The sequence below is a fragment of the Gadus morhua genome, chromosome 22 (assembly GCF_902167405.1).
Source record: "Gadus morhua chromosome 22, gadMor3.0, whole genome shotgun sequence".
NCBI classification, from domain to species: Eukaryota; Metazoa; Chordata; class Actinopteri; order Gadiformes; family Gadidae; genus Gadus; species Gadus morhua.
In genome coordinates this window covers 786,847-804,798 of record NC_044069.1, presented here as the reverse complement: position 1 = coordinate 804,798, position 17,952 = coordinate 786,847, and the positions used below count along the sequence as shown (strand labels likewise).

Here is a 17,952-nt window from a genome sequence, read left to right as displayed (position 1 = left end):
CACAGTTCTATAAATAAAATAAATAAATCAGTATCAGCAATATATAAATATAAATATATATATATATATATATATATATATATATATATATATATATATATATATATATATACACACATACACATACACACACATACATGCATATATATATACATATATATATATATACACACATAAATAAAATACGTATATAAATAAAATGTTTTAAAAAGTCCAAGAAAAGTCCAATTACAGACGCAGTCCCTGGCAATGAGATTCTTGTCTCAGTAAAGTAAGACGTACAGACGGACAGCTTGTCCATCTGTGCGTCCCCCGCTGGGGAGGGGCGCTCGAAATGTGGCCAAAAGGTGTTAAATTAATCTGGAAGAGATTCACTTCCTCAACCCCGCTCGTCGTCCCTTTACAGTCTGCTATTGCTCTTATTCCGGTCAACATGTGCCTTCAGTTGGAGCCCTGAAAGTTAGACCCCACTCTGTCCAGGTATCTCTTAGCACTGTTAATAGATCTATAATTTAATGGCATAACACGATATAATGTAACCATGTGGTGTGATGCCCACCAGGGGGCGACAGTAGCCGCCGTCTTTCTGACCGGCGGTTCGATAATCAAATTCTACGCGGTTTCCAAATATAGAAAATTATTACTGCATTATTATGGAGGCATTTTATATTACATTGTATATGATTGGTAGAGTAACCTGCGCATGTTACTACTGTACGTTATTTACTGATTCATATAACTTTTAGTTATTTTAGGCGGGGAGTGGAGGGAACGGAGGGCGGTGCTTAGGCACACGCACTCACACTCACACTCACACACACACACACACACACACACACACACACACACACACACACACACACACACACACACACACACACACACACACACACACACACACACACACACAGCCCCGGACACGCCCCTTGGTTGGTGTTTCCCTAACTTGCTCGGATCAACAGGTAGAGACTCATTCTGCTGGCGCCAACCGTGAAGCCATCATGGATTTGTTGAGATTCGAGACGATCCTCCTGCTCCTGTCCGTCGGTAAGGTCTCCCCTCCTTTGCCCTTTATCGTCTCCTAGACCTCTCACCTAATGCCCACGACGCAGAACATCGCGCCCGGGCTCCGGGCACCGGGGCCCGGGCTCCGGGCCCCCGCGTCGTGGGGCTGAGAGCCACCTCCCAGAGCGCTCAGGGCGCGGTGGTTTGTAATCGACTTGGATTGGAGACGCTTTTTGTCGTATAAACTTTAATGATCGGTACATATTGTTAGAGATAGGTAGTGCAAGATAGGTGCATAATGTTAAATACATGTATATAATGTTAAAGATAGGTATATCATTTTTAAGATAAGAAGTGTAAGATAGGTATATAGGCCTAATGTTAAATAAAGGTATATAATGTTAAAGATATGTATATAATGTTTAAGGTGAGTATATAATGTTATAGATAGGTATATAATGTTAAAGATATAGGTACATAATAATAGAGGCATATAATGTTAGATATAGGTAACAAGTGTAAAGAGGGGTATATAATGTTAAAGATGGGAAGTGTAAGATAGGTATCTCATTTGAATGATGGTTATATAATGTCAAGATAGATATATAATGTTAAAGATATACTGTAGGTATAATGCGAAATGTATATAAAGTTAAAGATAAAGGTATATAATGTTGAATACAGATAAGTAATGTTAGAAGTACATAATGTTAAAGATAGGTATATAATGTTAAAGGTATGTACATCATTTAAAGATGGGTATATAATGTTAAAGGTAGGTCTATATAATGTGAAAGATAAAGGTATATGATTTTAAGGAAAGGTTTATAATGTTAGAAGTATATAATATTACAGATCTAGGTATATAAGGTTAAATAAAGGTATATAAGGTTAAATAAAGGTATATAATGAGTGTGAACAGTGAGCGTTCTCGCCCATCAGCCCAGTGGGGGCTGCACACTGGGGGTGGTTGGTGAGGTCCCCCCTTCACTGTAAAGCCTCTTTGACTGTCTAGAAAGGCGCTATATCAATTCAATCCATTATTATTATTATCATTATTATATAATGTTGAAGGCTTCTCTTTAGTGTCTGTGTAACGTAAAGGCGGTACTCCCCCCCACAGGAGGCGGATCGGCCCAGGACGCACTGCCCCACGGGCCGCTGTACGTGGAGCTGGGCCAGAACGTCACCTTCAAGACACAGGCGGACCTGGAGAAGTCTTTCATCACCATCGTCTGGTCCAAGCACTCGGACGAGGAGGGCCTCCAACCCATTATCTCGCTGGCCGGCGCCACGGTGAACGTGCCGGAGGCATACGAGGGCCGCGTGTGGCTGAACCGCACCAACGGCCGGCTGAAGATGGGCCCCACCACCGCCGCCGACGACGGCGAGTACTCCGTCTCCATGGTGGACGACAAGGCCGTCACCCAGACCGGAGAGAGAGAGCTGCGCGTGCTCGGTGAGTGGGCTCCGGGCCGGCTTCACACAACATATGTCTTTACACAGAAAGAAATATATACAGAAATATCTATATATATCTATATCTACATATATATAGATATAGATATGTATATATATATATATATATATATATATATATATATATATATATATATATATATATATATATATATATATATATATATATATATATATATATATATATATATATATATATATATATATATATAATTAGTGGTGGGCATAGATACTTTTTTTTGATCTAGATTAATCTAGATTAATTCCAAAATTAATCTAGATCAAAATGGCAAACGGCAAAAAATCTGTTTGTTTACCTTGACAGCGGTCAATTATACTGGGCAATGGTGATTTATCAAATATAATTCACCGCCGGAAGTTGTGAAGTGCCCATGCAAGTGAACGGAGCATTCAACAAAAATAATTGACAGCTGAACGTTGGGAAGGCCCATGCAATTGAATGGAGCAGTCTACAGCATTGAGAAGGGACGTGTAATAATCCATAATAATGTAAGGTTTAGAAGTTAAATATTTGAAAGTTGTAGAATAAATTAATATAATTTATGTTGGAGTTAATTTGCAAGAAATGTTCTACAATTTTTAGTCAGTTAATCATTTACATATTTATGTTACACAATTATTACATATTTACATGTTTACATATTTAACACAGTCAGGATATTCTGTTGAATCTGCCTCTCTGATTCCCTCACGTTTACCTCAGTCTAAATTCTAGCTTCTGATTGGTTAGTTCAGTCACGTGATGGGTCCGAACAAGGAAGTGTTTGAAAATAGATTAACTGCGATATTTTTTTTATCGCGCGATAAAAGTTTTGCGTTAATGCAGCCGTTAACGCCGATAACGGCCCACCACTAATATATATATATATATATATATATATATATATATATATATATATAAATATATATGTATTTATATAAATACATATATATAGATATAACTATATATAGAAATACACATATATATGTATATTTATATATATATAGTAAAATATTTATTTTTATAAATATATGTATGTTGAGATATATTTGTATATTTATTTATTTAGGTTTACATATATTTATGCATATATTTATGCATATTTATTGGTATATATTTATATATAATTATATATATTTATAATTATTATTATATAGTACATCTGTTTGCATTTGCATGAAAGAGGAACTTCCGCGATCATTATTTAGGGTGCGGCCCTTGTAACTGTACTGCTGTGTGTGTGCATGTGTGGTTGTGTGTGTGTGTGTGTGTGTGTGTGTGTGTGTGTCTGTGTGTGTGTGTGTGTGTGTGTGTGTGTGTGTGTGTGTGTGTGTGTGTGTGTGTGTGTGTGTGTGTGTGTGTGTGTGTGTGTGTGTGTGTGTTTGTGTGTGTGGTTGTATGTATGGGGATCCGTTTTGTATTTGATTCTCCGATCTGGATCCGAGAAAAGGAGTCAGACCAGGAGTCATGAGGTCAGACCGGGGTTCAGGGGTCAGAGCGGGGGGTCAGACCGGGGGTTATGGGGTCAGCGGGGGTCAGAGGTCAGACCGGGGGTCATGGTGTCTCCGTTCAGCATTACCTTGAATGACTGAACTTCCCCTTTCTGGGAAGGTCAGTCAAAGGCTGTTGTTTCAGTAGGTTGGGGCGTAGTAGATGCCACGCCCCTCCCCTCGTCCGTCCTGCTCTCCGTGGGATAACGACGGGTTGGTCAAGGTCACTGAGGTCACATGATGACGTCATGCTCTCTGACATCATCGTCATGGCATCCAGAGTCAGTTACACCTTTGGTATTACTGCCCCTACTGGTTTTACTGGGGGGCGGCCCAGTGCAACCACAGTCTTCTTCCGGTTCTCCATCTGGTTTTGGCGTTAACCAGTATCCACCGTCTTGCTGGGAGTGGCCCAGTCGAAATCCCCCAATAATTATTCCTTTGATGGGCGCAGTTAGAACCGGTTGTGTCTGGTAACCGACACTGCAGCCTGGAACCGGTCGATCCGGTCTAGTGCCGCCCTGCAGCATCCTCAGCGTTCCTGTGAACACAGAGCACTGCTGCACCTTCCCACGCAGGGCACTGCATGTCCACTAGACCTTGACCTAGACCTAGACCTGGACCTGGACCTAGACCTGGACCTAGATCTGGACCTGGGCCTGGACCTAGACCTAGACCTGAACCTAGGCCTGGACCTAGACCTAGACCTGGACCTAGACCTAGACCTGGACCTAGATCTGGACCTGGGCCTGGACCTAGACCTAGACCTGAACCTAGGCCTGGACCTAGACCTGGACCTGGACCTAGGCCTGGACCTAGACCTGGACATAGACCTGGACCTAGACCTAGACCTGGACCTAGACTTGGACCTAGAACTGGACCTAGACTTGGACTTAGACCTAGAACTGGACCTAGACCTGGAACTAGACCTAGACCTGGACCTAGACCTAGACCTAGACCTAGACCTGGACCTGGACCTGGACCTAGACCTGGACCTGGACCTAGACCCAGACCAGGGGTTGGCAATCTTTTCTTTGTAAAGGGAGATTTTTGGTTAAAAATGAGGTGTGGATAGCTGTATGGGGCTGATTATTTGTTGTAATAGGCTATTAAGCTATTTTAGCAAATAAATAGTCTGTATAGGCATAAATACAACAATTGGATTTGTGCAATGAATTCATGCAATTGCAATAAAACCTAGGCTACAAAACAGGCATTTGAGTGGATGTGACATCTCACAAGAAGTGAGGGAGGATAAAGGAACAATCCACTATCAGGTTTTTAAGTTGAAATTGAGCCGAGCTCTTCGGTTTCAGTCCTTATTGGGCAAATTTAATGGATATCATTGTATCATAGAAAATATCAGCCTAACCCTAGTTTAAAATAACAACACTGATAATCATTTCAAACATTTAATTGTGACTGTCCGGTTCAGTGCTAAGTCTTCTTGTAACATTCATTCCCAGCAACACTTGGGGCCCGCATAAGCAAAAAACAATATTAACTCAAGGTTACAACTTGCTATAATGAATGAGATAATCAAACACCCGCTACCTTTCTCATCCAGTTTCACAGGAGTTTTGTTCCTGAATTTGATAGTCTTGCGATGCACATTTCATGCTGAAAAAACATATACAAGCAATATACTTTTACAAATTGATAATATATGGTTGACTTTTGGCCTACAACAATCATAAGTGAATCCCATTAAAGTTAGTTTCGAGAATGAGTCTTTTATTTATTTCGCTAAAGGGCCGCATGCGGCCCGTAGTTTGCAGACTCCTGACCTGGACCTAGACTTAGACCTAGACCTAGACCTAGCACGGCCTAAAGCTACACCTAGACCTAGACCTAGACCTAGACCTTGACCTAGACCTAGCACGGCCTAAAGCTACACCTAGACCTAGACCTAGACCTTGACCTAGACCTAGCACGGCCTAAAGCTACACCTAGACCTAGACCTAGCACAGCCTAAAGCTACACCTAGACCTAGACCATGGCCTGGACCTAGACCTAGCACGGCTTAAAGCTACACCTAGTCCTAGACCAAGACCTGGAACTAGACCTAGACCTAGCACGGCCTAAAGCTACACCTAGACCTAGACCTAGACCTTGCACGGCCTAAAGCTACACCTAGACCTAGACCTAGGCCTAGACCAAGGCCTGGACCTAGACCTAGACCTAGCACGGCCTAAAGCTACACCTAGACCTAGACCAAGACCTGGACCTAGACCTAGCACGGCCTAAAGCTACACCTAGACCTAGACCTAGACCAAGACCAAGACCTGGACCTAGACCAAGACCTGGACCTAGACCTAGACCTGGACCTAGACCTAGACCTAGACCTAGACTTAGACCTAGACCTGGACCTAGACCTAGACCTAGACTTAGGCCTAGCAATGCGCAGCCTGGAGCTAGTACCCCCGTCCCCTCCCCAGCCTGGAGCTAGTACCCCCATTCCCCGTTGTGGAAAGGGGGTACTAGGTCCAGGCTGTTTGGCCCATGCCCCGGTCCGGACTAGAGGGTCTACCCATGAGCAAGGCAGGAGGTACAGGCTGCCCCCCCCCCTGGTTCTAGCAGGCCCCGAGGAGCTGGTCCCAGCAGGCCCACAGGAGAGGTGGCCCCACAGGGCCGACCCCAGCATAGTGTCTCTGCTGGTGTTGGTTCTGAAGGGTCAGGAACATAGCGTCTCTGTTGGTTCTGAAGGGTCAGGAACACAGCGTCTCTGCTGGTGTTGGTTCTGAAGGGTCAGGAACATAGCGTCTCTGTTGGTTCTGAAGGGTCAGGAACACAGCGTCTCTGCTGGTGTTGGTTCTGAAGGGTCAGGAACACAGCGTCTCTGTTGGTTCTGAAGGGTCAGGAACACAGCGTCTCTGTTGGTTCTGAAGGGTCAGGAACACAGCGTCTCTGTTGGTTCTGAAGGGTCAGGAACACAGCGTCTCTGTTGGTGTTGGTTCTGAAGGGTCAGGAACACGGCGTCTCTGTTGGTGTTGGTTCTGAAGGGTCAGGAACATGGTGTCTCTGTTGGTGTTGGTTCTGAAGGGTCAGGAACATGGTGTCTCTGTTGGTGTTGGTTCTGAAGGGTCAGGAACATAGCGTCTCTGTTGGTTCTGAAGGGTCAGGAACACAGCGTCTCTGTTGGTTCTGAAGGGTCAGGAACATGGTGTCTCTGCTGGTGTTGGTTCTGAAGGGTCAGGAACATGGTGTCTCTGTTGGTGTTGGTTCTGAAGGGTCAGGAACACAGCGTCTCCTTTGGTGTTGGTTCTGAAGGGTCAGGAACACAGCGTCTCTGTTGGTGTTGGTTCTGAAGGGTCAGGAACATGGTGTCTCTGTTGGTGTTGGTTCTGAACGTTGTCACGCACTGCAGGTCAGTCCAGAGCCCACAGATGGGGGTGATCAGGTTCCTCTTTCCAGAATAGAAGGAGTGCGGTCTGCCTCCGTCTCGCTACAGACTGCAGGGTGCGTCCCCCATTAGCCTGAATTATTGAAGGGATGGAATAAAGATCCTTCCACTCATCAGCACTCAGACGGGGAGACGTCTCAGAACCGCTCAGTCCACAGGTCCCAGGTGTCCATCGCCCCCGTGACCAGACCTCATGGTGCATCGCCTCATGGTGAACCTTCTCGCACGAGGCTCTCTACTCAACCAGAAGTGGTCATCTCAGAACCGCCCCGGCCAGGGCGGGCGGGAGGTCTGTAGAGTAGAGGAACACCTCACAGGTGTTCCTCTACACCTGTGAGGTGATCATAGACGAGTACCTTCTAGCTGATGAGTGAGTGACAGGAGGTCTTTGATCTGATGTATGAGTGACAGGAGGTTTTTGATCTGATGTGTGAGTGACGAGATCTCCCACATAGTTCCTCAGCAGCCTGGAAACGTGTGTCTTTGTGTTTGTGAGGTATGTTACTGTGTGTGTGTGTGTGTGTGTGTGTGTGTGTGTGTGTGTGTGTGTGTGTGTGTGTGTGTGTGTGTGTGTGTGTGTGTGTGTGTGTGTGTGTGCTTGTGTCTGTATGTGTGTGTGTGTGGTATGTTACTGTTTTTGTCCGTGTATGTGTGGTATGTTACTGTATGTGTGTGTGTGTGTGTGTGTGTGTATGTGTCTCTGTGTGTGTGTTTGTGTGTGTGTGTCTCACAAGGCCTTTTTTCTTTACAGCTAAGCCAGTTGAGTGGCGGCTTGGCTCGCCCTGCCGCTTCGCTGCTTTGCGTGTGTAAAACCGACTGGTTAAAATCCCTGCTGTCTTCGTTCAATGGAGAAGGCGGGGCTACGCGCGGAGAGTAGACCTCTTTAGAATCATTTGCATACAGTGAATGATTTTTTTTAAATCTGAGTGTAGGCTGAAAACCCAATTAACTATCTTCAAGTGCAAAAACTGCAACATTTTCTTTATTTTGCTGACCACTTGTATTTCATCTAGAGGATAAAGAACGTCTCTCTCGCAGATCGCACCGTCTTTCCCCGTCTTTGTCTAATGCGACTGCATCACCTCCTCTCACATGATGATCAGCAGCTCACAGATTTCCCCGTCTCTCCAGTTAGAACTCCTCATGTTGATGTCGCTGCGTTGTCCCTGTTGTAGAGACAACGCAGCGACAGACACCTCCCCCCCCCCCCCCCCCCCCCCCCCCCCCCCCGCCCCCCCCCTCTACCCCGGGAAACGCAGAGCCGTCTTATCGCATTCATATCAGAATGAAACCGCCGATGTGCGTAGGGTCCAAGAGGGTCAATTGGGGTGCTAGCTCAAGCCGGCGATTTACCTCGGTTGGTGTAAACGTGCGGACCTTGCCGGGAAGAAGGCGTGCATAAGACGGGCGTACTGGGCAGTGTGAAGACGCCTGGTGTGTGTTGTGCTCTCTGACCTGTGGCTCCTCTCCCAGTGCCGGTGTCCAGCGTGCTGATCGCCTCCTCCCCCCTGGAGGCTCTGGAGACCAACTCCACCGTCGTCCTCAACTGCTCCGCCCTGGGCTCCTTCCTCGACTTCAGCTGGACCAACGGCACCACCCCCCTGCTGGGCGACGGCAAGAGGACCTCCATCTCCAACGTAAGGCGCAGGGGGGGGGCTCCGTCGGCTACGTGAGGGGGGGGGGGGGGACTGAATCTAGTTGGACTGAATGCTCAGAAGGCCTGATCCACTCTCTCTTCTCTGTTCTCTGTTCTGTCTGTTCTCTGTTCTCTGTTCTCTGTTCTCTCTGTTCTCTGTTCTCTCGGTTCTCTCTTCTCTGTTCTCTCTGTTCTCTGTTCTCTCTTCTCTGTTCTCTCTCTTCCCTGTTCTCTGTTCTCCGTTCTTTCTGTTCTCTGGTCTGTCCTCCATCTCCATATGTCCCTTCACCCTTCATGGATGTTCAGATTCTCATCCAGTCCTCATGTGGGTCCTCATCCAGTCACCCTGCTGTTTTCATGCTGTCATCCTTTCACATACCCTGGCTAGCCATGTGTTCACCTCTTCATCCGTCCTTCATGCGTCCACGTTTTCATGTGTCCTTCATGTCCCCCCCCCCCCCTCTCATGCCCCCCCCCCCCCCCCCGGCGGCGGAGCAGGGGGAGCAGTGGAGCAGCGTGACCATCCGGGAGGTTAACCGCTGGGAACTCCGCGGACCAATCGGCTGCAGCGCCACCAACAAGCTGGAGAAGACGATGAACAGCGCCCCCTTCAACATGTCAGTCCACTGTGAGTACTGCGCCCCCTTCAACATGTCAGTCCACTGTGAGTACTGCGCCCCCTTCAACAAGTCAGTCCACTGTGATTACTGCGCCCCCTTCAACAAGTCAGTCCACTGTGAGTACTGCGGCCCCTTCAACATGTCAGTCCACTGTGAGTACTGCGCCCCCTTCAACATGTCAGTCCACTGTGAGATTGCCCAGTGAGTCCCAGTGAGTCCCAGTGAGGCCAGGGAGCCCCAGTGAGTCCCAGTGAGTCCCAGATAGTCCCAGTGAGGCCAGAGAGCCCAGTGAACCCAGTGAGATACAGCTCTCTGCCTACTAATCAGGCTGCCAAAATAACTGTCTCCCCCCAACACCCCCTATCTGAGCCGTGACGTGATCAGGAGAGCCGACCTGATCACTGAGGACCCCTCTCACCCCCTCCTTCACTCCTTCCGGCTGCTGCCATCAGGCGGCCGTTTCAATGCACCAGTGGCCCGTAAAAGCACCTACAAGAAATCCTTCATCCCCTCTGCAATAGCCCTGCTGAACAGCACCAAATGAAGGCCACCGTCAGGGAGCTCAACACCCATGTCTGGTCTTGTCTTTTGTGTCAATGTTAACTTGTGACTGGAGCCATGTCAAAGAACGTTTTCTGTAACCCGTGTGTAACAGTCTGATCTTACCGACGCTGGTCTGCATCTGGGCCGTCGGTTCACATCAGGTCCGCCGTCGACCTCGCCTCCAGGGTTATTCCGTCCTCCAGCGTCGACCTCCATCTCCCTCTGGCCTCTCCGTCTCCCTCCCGCCATGCCTGTCCCTCCTCACCTCCCCTGTCTCCCCCTCCCCCAGACGGTCCGGAGGCTGTGAAGATGACCTCGCTGCCGGCGGTGGCGGCCGGGGGCTTCGTGGGGAGGGGCTCCAACATGACGCTGTCGTGCTCGGCGGCGTCGGCCCCCCCCGCCGCCCTCAGCTGGCTCCACAACGGGAAGGCCCTCCCCGGGAAGACCGGCCCCACTCTGGTCCTCAGCGACCTCGGCCTGACGCAGGGCGGGACGTACAAATGCTCCGCCCACAACGCCAAGACCCTGCGCACGGTCGACGCCCCCGCCGTCTCCTTCACCGTGATGGGTGAGGGGGAGGGGGGGAGTGAGGGGGGGGAGGGGGGGGGGGGGGGGGAGGGGGGGAGGGAGAGAGGGGGGGGGGAGGCTGGGGGGGGAGATAAAGATAAGAGGGGGGAGAAAAAGTGGTAGAGGGGGAGATAGAGAGAGATAGAGGGGGAGAGAAGGAGGAGGTCAGGAAGAGGGATGTAGAGGGGGAGATACATGGGGAGGGAGAGGGAGGTATAATTCTGAGTCAGAGAGAGACTGAGGTAGAGACAGACTGTTAAAGTTCTGTGTGCTATCATGATGTATGATGACATCATGTAGTAAGTACATGTATTTAAGGATGACGTACTCCAGTAGAAACCATAATATACTTGTTGTGTTCTCTCCTCCTCTTCTACTTACTATATTGATGATCATTAAGTGACGATATGAATTAAACAGAGCAGACAGGTATGAAGTCCTAACTCATCAGAAGGGGATCGTCCTATAATGCATCCTGGGAAAGATAGTCGTATCCAAGGTAACGCTGAGAACCTCCTGTTTGCTCAAGGGGCAGGGGGGGGGGGGGGGCTACCTGGAACAGCAAACAAGGCACGGTGTCCCTCCATTGTTTACCTTCGACCTGATGCTCCACTGGCCAATCAGCTGCCGGCTGCTTGGAGCGGGGTGGGGGGGCGAAGCTAGTCTTGAGTTAGCATGTTAGCATGTTCTCATGTAGCGGGCTGAACCTGAAACAGTCTTACCCCGATGACAAGGAGGTGGTCTGACTCTCCCTCCCTCCCTCTCTCCCCCCCTCCCTCTCTCTCTCCCTCCCCCCTCTCTCTCACTCTCCCTCCCTCCCCCCTCTCTCCTTCCCTCTCTCTCTCTCTCTCTCTCTGCTCCCTCCCTCCCCCCCTCTCTCTCTCCCTCCCCCCTACCTTCTTCCTTCCCCCCTTCCCTCTCTCCCTCTCTCCCTCCCTCCCCTACCTCCCACCTCACCCCCTCTCTCCTTCCCTCTCTCTCTCCCTCTTTCCATCCCTTCCTCCCTCCTCCCCCTCCTCTCCCCCCTCTCTCTCCATCCCTCCCTCGTCCCCTCCCCCCTCTCGCCCCCCTCCCGTCTCCGTGGTGACAGAGGCCATCAGCGGGGCGCAGGTCACCGGTCCCGCGGCGGGGCAGCTGGCGGGCGTGGCCGGGGGGGTCAACCTGACGTGCGGCGCGGCGGCCGGCGAGGTGGCCCAGTGGGCGTGGCTTAAGGACGGCGCCGCCCTGCCGAAGGACGGCCGCACCACGCTGTTGGCCAACGGCTCCATGCTGAGGCTCCTCCCCCTGGCGAAGGAGCACCGCGGCGTCTACACCTGCATCCTCAAGAACGCCGTCAACTCCGTCAAAGCCGCCTACACCCTGGTGGTGTTCTGTGAGTCCGCCGTCGCCAGGGCAACGGGGGGGAGGGGCCCGGCCGGACGCGGGGGGGTCCAATGAGCCCACGGCTGATTAGCGTAGGGCTAAGCATAGCGCTACGCTAATCAGCTTAGCACTCCTCCAAGGGCTAGGCTACGCTCTGCTCTGAGCACTAGGCTACGCTAGGCTCTCCATCGAGGGATGCGCTAGGCGCTAGGCTAAGCGCTACCTTAGGCTCTCCACCGAGGGCTAGGCTAAGCTCTAGGCTAAGCGCTACGCCCAGCTCGGCAGCATAGCGCCCGGCTGCTAGCCCGCCTGCTAACCCTCGGTTTCCCCCCCCCCAGACGGTCCTGACAGCCTGACGATCAGAGGCGAGAGCGCCGTGGAGGTCAACGACGCGCTGACCCTCACGTGCTCCTTGGACTCCAACCCCACCGCCGCCATCAAGTGGCGCTTCAACAACACGGCGCGGACGGAGACCACCAAGGTGCTCACCATCGCCACGGTGGCGTACCGCGACACGGGGCTGTACACCTGCCAGGCGTACAACGCCAAGACCCAGCGCAACGCCTCCAGCACCTTCATGCTGTCCGTCAAAGGTCAGACCCCCCCCCCCCACCCCCGGGGCCCGTTGGTTTTCTGTTTTGAGCTGCGTCCCGGTTGGAGGAGGACGTCGGCCCGGGTCACCCGCTCTCCTGCAGGCGGAGGACGGGGGCCGGGGTTGGTCTCAGGGGCCTCCAGGGGCCCCAGGCAGACGGGAGCCCAGAGACGGTCAAACGTTAGACTGAGGGCAGCTGGTCGATGTCTCGGCTCAGGTTCAGCAAGCTCACCTTCATTAACTTGAGGCGTTTATCAGTCGCTTTTATCCAAAGCGTCTCACAGTAAGTCCATTAGTCCGGAGGAAGGGGAACAACAATATACCTCTGTGGGTACAGTGAGGGGGTTCATAGGACCGAGGGCCCAGCACTAACCATCACTAGGTTAACCCATTCCCCGTACACAGCACAGACAGCTAGGGTAATGCGCTTCACCATGCTAAGAACTGTTATTAAGTGCCAGGATGTACAACATACATTAAGTGTGTAAGAGGGGTGTGGGGGGGGGGGGGGGGGTGTGGGGGGGTCTGGGGGGTCTGGGGGGTCTGGTCCCGCTTCCTTAAACCGCTTCCTCGGCCGGCGTCTGGCCCCCAGTTCCTCCTTCCAGATAACCCTGGTAGCAGGCTAACTCTGATGGTATGCTAGCCCTGGTAGCGGGCTAACCGTGGTAGCGTGCTAACATTGATAGCGTTCTGACCCTGGTAGCGTGCTAACCCTAGTAGCGTGCTAACATTGATAGCGTTCTAACCCTGGTAGCATGCTAACATTAATAGCGTGCTAACCCTGATAACGTGCTAACCCTGATAGCGTGCTTACCTTGATTCCGTGCTAACCCTGGGAGCGTGCTAACATTGATAGCGTTCTAAGCCTGGTAGCGTGCTAACCCTGGTCGCATGCTAACCTTGATGGCGTGCTAACCCTGGGTGCGTGCTATACCTGGTAGCGTGCTAACCCTGGTAGCCTGCTAACGGCGTGCTAACCATGGTATCGTGCTAACGGCGGTCTCTTGCGTTGCAGAGGAGGGCGCCCTGGACCCCGAGGGTCTATCCGGGGGCGCAATCGCCGGGATCGTGATCGGCGTTCTGGCCGCTGTGCTGCTGGCCGTCGGCGCCTTCATCTACTGCAAACGGAAACAGACGTGAGTCCAAGGCCGCCGCCCCCGGCCCCCCCACTGCGGCCCCCCCTGAGCCGGCTCCTCACACTGGGGAGCCGGCCCTGGTGACCTGCCACTCTGAGCGCCTTGTGAATCCGTTCAGCTCGTTCTGTGCAGTGGACGTCGTCCTCACAGCTGTGTGTCAGAGCGTTCCCTGTGTGGGTCAGAGCCCTAACTGCCCCCCCCCCCCCCCCCCCCCCCCCCCCCGGCCGCAACTGTCCCAGGGTGGATCAGCTGATCGTGTGTTTCTCAGGCCCGTCACTCACCTGCTGTTGAAATGCTCTCTTCCTGTTCCCGTGAAGACCTCGGCTCTATGACGTCACTCCCTTATTCACCACAATTCCAGTCATTCCTCCCATTCCGAGACGTTTGGCATGAAATGTTGAGCCTCCCCCCCCCCCCCCACAACCCGTAACAGGAGGGGGGCGGGTCTGCAGAAGGGTGGGTTTGATTCAGACGCTCGCTCGGGATATCGTCATGAATACTTTATACTTATCTTTTCATTTTATATCGACTATTTATCCTGTTGGGTTTTAAGCGTTACTGAGAGTTATGGGACATTCATGGCTTAGCAAGGCTTCTTGTGGAAACAGGAAGCCTTGCCGAGCGCTGGTGAATGCAAATCTGACGATTGCGGTGATTCAGTGGTTTCCTCTTCACTCCTTGTTCACATTTCTGTCAGTTATTCGTACGGGTGAAGCCTGCCACAGGAAGCGTTAGCGAACAGTCATGAGGAATGCCTTCAGCTCTCCCTTGAGGCTGCTGATGCAACATGTTGCCAAACCCTGGTTCACGAGGCGGGAGGCAGAACGCAAACAGCAGAGCTGCCGTCAAACTGTGAGAACCTGAGGGGCTGAGAGTCCCGGCATAACTCAGCCAGCGGACGAGTGACGGCTGCATCCCCCACGGCCCAGTGCTAACACCTAGCTCCAGTGCTAACACATAGACCCAGTGCTAACACCTAGACCCAGTGCTAACACCTAGCCCCTGTGCTAACACCTAGTCTGTGGGCTGTCACCTAGCCCCTGTGTTAACACCTAGCCCCTGTGTTAACACCTAGCCCCAGTGCTAAGACCTAGCCCCTGTGCTGTCACCTAGCCCCAGTGCTAACACCTAGCCCCTGTGCTAACACATAGCCCCCGTGCTAACACCTAGCCCCAGTGCAAACACCCAGCCCCTGTGCTAACACCTATCCCCTGTATGTCTGGGCAGACATTTTGCAACCTCTAAGCCGCTAGTGTGAGAGGGTTTAACAGGACTGGAGGATGTCAGGGAGACAGCACCATGGTAACCAGGTGATTTGCATGATTGGAGTGAGGAGAAGAGAGACTGGTCTGCAGTTTTGTAAATATGAGTTAGTAGGCTTCCTACAGCCAGATACTGTCCAACCCCTACCTGCACCTTAATGACCTGTCTCTGTACTGTCTAACCCCTACCTGCTCCTTAATGACCTGTCTCTGTACTGTCTAACCCCTACCTGCACCTTAATGACCTGTCTCTGTACTGTCTAACCCCTACCTGCTCCTTAATGACCGGTCTCTGTACTGTCTAACCCCTACCTGCTCCTTAATGACCTGTCTCTGTACTGTCTAACCCCTACCTGCTCCTTAATGACCTGTCTCTGTACTGTCTAACCCCTACTTCCTCCTTAATGACCTGTCTCTACTGTCTAACCCCTACCTGCTCCTTAATGACCTGTCTCTGTACTGTCTAACCCCTACCTGCTCCTTAATGACCTGTCTCTGTACTGTCTAACCCCTACCTGCACCTTAATGACCTGTCTCTGTACTGTCTAACCCCTACCTGCTCCTTAATGACCTGTCTCTGTACTGTCTAACCCCTACCTGCTCCTTAATGACCTGTCTCTACTGTCTAACCCCTACCTGCTCCTTAATGACCTGTCTCTGTACTGTCTAACCCCTACCTGCTCCTTAATGACCTGTCTCTGTACTGTCTAACCCCTACCTGCTCCTTAATGACCTGTCTCTGTACTGTCTAACCCCTACCTGCTCCTTAATGACCTGTCTCTGTACTGTCTAACCCCTACCTGCTCCTTAATGACCTGTCTCTGTACTGTCTAACCCCTACCTGCTCCTTAATGACCTGTCTCTGTACTGTCTAACCCCTACCTGCTCCTTAATGACCTGTCTCTGTACTGTCCAACCCCTACCTGCTCCTTAATGACCTGTCTCTGTACTGTCCAACCCCTACCTGCTCCTTAATGACCTGTCTCTGTACTGTCTAACCCCTACCTGCTCCTTAATGACCTGTCTCTGTACTGTCTAACCCCTACCTGCTCCTTAATGACCTGTCTCTGTACTGTCTAACCCCTACCTGCACCTTAATGACCTGTCTCTGTACTGTCTAACCCCTACCTGCTCCTTAATGACCTGTCTCTGTACTGTCTAACCCCTACCTGCTCCTTAATGACCTGTCTCTACTGTCTAACCCCTACCTGCTCCTTAATGACCTGTCTCTGTACTGTCTAACCCCTACCTGCTCCTTAATGACCTGTCTCTGTACTGTCTAACCCCTACCTGCTCCTTAATGACCTGTCTCTGTACTGTCTAACCCCTACCTGCTCCTTAATGACCTGTCTCTGTACTGTCTAACCCCTACCTGCTCCTTAATGACCTGTCTCTGTACTGTCTAACCCCTACCTGCTCCTTAATGACCTGTCTCTGTACTGTCTAACCCCTACCTGCTCCTTAATGACCTGTCTCTGTACTGTCCAACCCCTACCTGCTCCTTAATGACCTGTCTCTGTACTGTCCAACCCCTACCTGCTCCTTAATGACCTGTCTCTGTACTGTCCAACCCCTACCTGCTCCTTAATGACCTGTCGCTGTACTGTCTAACCCCTACCTGCTCCTTAATGACCTGTCTCTGTACTGTCTAACCCCTACCTGCTCCTTAATGACCTGTCTCTGTACTGTCCAACCCCTAGCTGCTCCTTAATGATTCGCTGTAAGGACAGCAGTTGTAAAGTCCCAGCCGTGCCACCAGAGTGTGGGAGCCTGTCATGGTATTAAAGGTTAAACTACGTCGACTTTCCCCAGAGGTATTGGCAGAACAGGATAAACAGGTTATGGATTCTACAACACGAAGCGACATTTAGCCAAATCTATCTTTTCTCCTTTGTTAACCGAACTACATATTCGTTTGAACGGTTTTGTTTATACTAATTACAGTTACCTGTTGTGACAAGACACAACTTGCTCTGGGCTACGGCTTGGTCGTTATAGTATGTTGAATGGCTGCGCCAACTGGCATTGATATGCTACGGCTAGCTGGCTATCATATAGTAAGGCTGGCTGGCTATCATATGGTACGGCTAGCTGACTATAGTATGGTAAGGCTGGCTGGCTATCATATGGTACGGCTAGCTGGCTATCATACGGTACGGCTAGCTGGCTATCATACGGTACGGCTAGCTGGCTATCATATGGTACGGCTAGCTGACTATCATATGGTACGGCTAGCTGGCTATCATATGGTTAGCTGGTAACAATATGCTTTGGCTAGCTACTACTAATAGGCTGATACACATCGCTACCAGGTTGTAGTCGCGTTTCAGATCCATTCTACCGTCACATGAGTCCTGAAGGTGTTCCCTTTGTCTCTGAGTTGCGGTTATGTACAAATGCGCACACAAATCCCACACAAACACACACACATGCACGCACACGCACAGGCACGCCAGTGCACCTTGCTGTGGGTTGTGAAGTGAAAGCTAGGTGTTCAGAGAAGTATCAGGTGCAGCGACCAAACGGTGGTTTTTAGAGATGTGGTGAAGGTCTAGGTTAGGTTTGACTGTCATGGCCCAGAGTGTAGACCTACTGTAGTACATTGAGTACACAGTAATACACACAGTGCACTGGACTGTATGTACTGCAATACATGCTCTGGCTTGTGGCCTCGTCCGCCAGCAGTGCTGAGATTCCCCCTCCTCCTCCTCCTCCTCCTCCTCCTGCTCCTCCTCCTCCTCTCCTCCTCCTCCTCCTCCTCCCCATCCTCCTCCTCCTCCTGCTCCTCCTCCTCCTCTCCTCCTCCTCCTCCTCCACCCCATCCTCCTCCTCCTCCTCTCCTCCTCCTCCTCTCCT

At 50.8% G+C, this 17,952-nt stretch overlaps 1 protein-coding gene across 2 annotated transcripts in view; it reads left to right on the top strand.

Moving 5' to 3' along the window:
• Window positions 1–386: 386 nt before the first annotated feature.
• Window positions 387–17,952, top strand: part of si:ch211-264f5.6 (carcinoembryonic antigen-related cell adhesion molecule 5) — a 21,493-nt gene continuing 3,927 nt past the window's right edge. The window contains exons 1-9 of one of the 2 annotated variants that reach the window (XM_030347341.1): window positions 387–480; window positions 963–1,047; window positions 2,129–2,464; window positions 8,852–9,015; window positions 9,513–9,642; window positions 10,467–10,745; window positions 11,835–12,116; window positions 12,445–12,699; window positions 13,714–13,834. In XM_030347341.1, the coding sequence (XP_030203201.1) occupies window positions 1,002–1,047; window positions 2,129–2,464; window positions 8,852–9,015; window positions 9,513–9,642; window positions 10,467–10,745; window positions 11,835–12,116; window positions 12,445–12,699; window positions 13,714–13,834 (1,613 nt within the window). In that variant the 5' untranslated portion in view covers window positions 387–480; window positions 963–1,001. Of the gene's footprint in view, window positions 481–899; window positions 1,048–2,128; window positions 2,465–8,851; window positions 9,016–9,512; window positions 9,643–10,466; window positions 10,746–11,834; window positions 12,117–12,444; window positions 12,700–13,713; window positions 13,835–17,952 lie in introns of those variants that run through there. The other variant, XM_030347340.1, reaches the window with a different exon arrangement.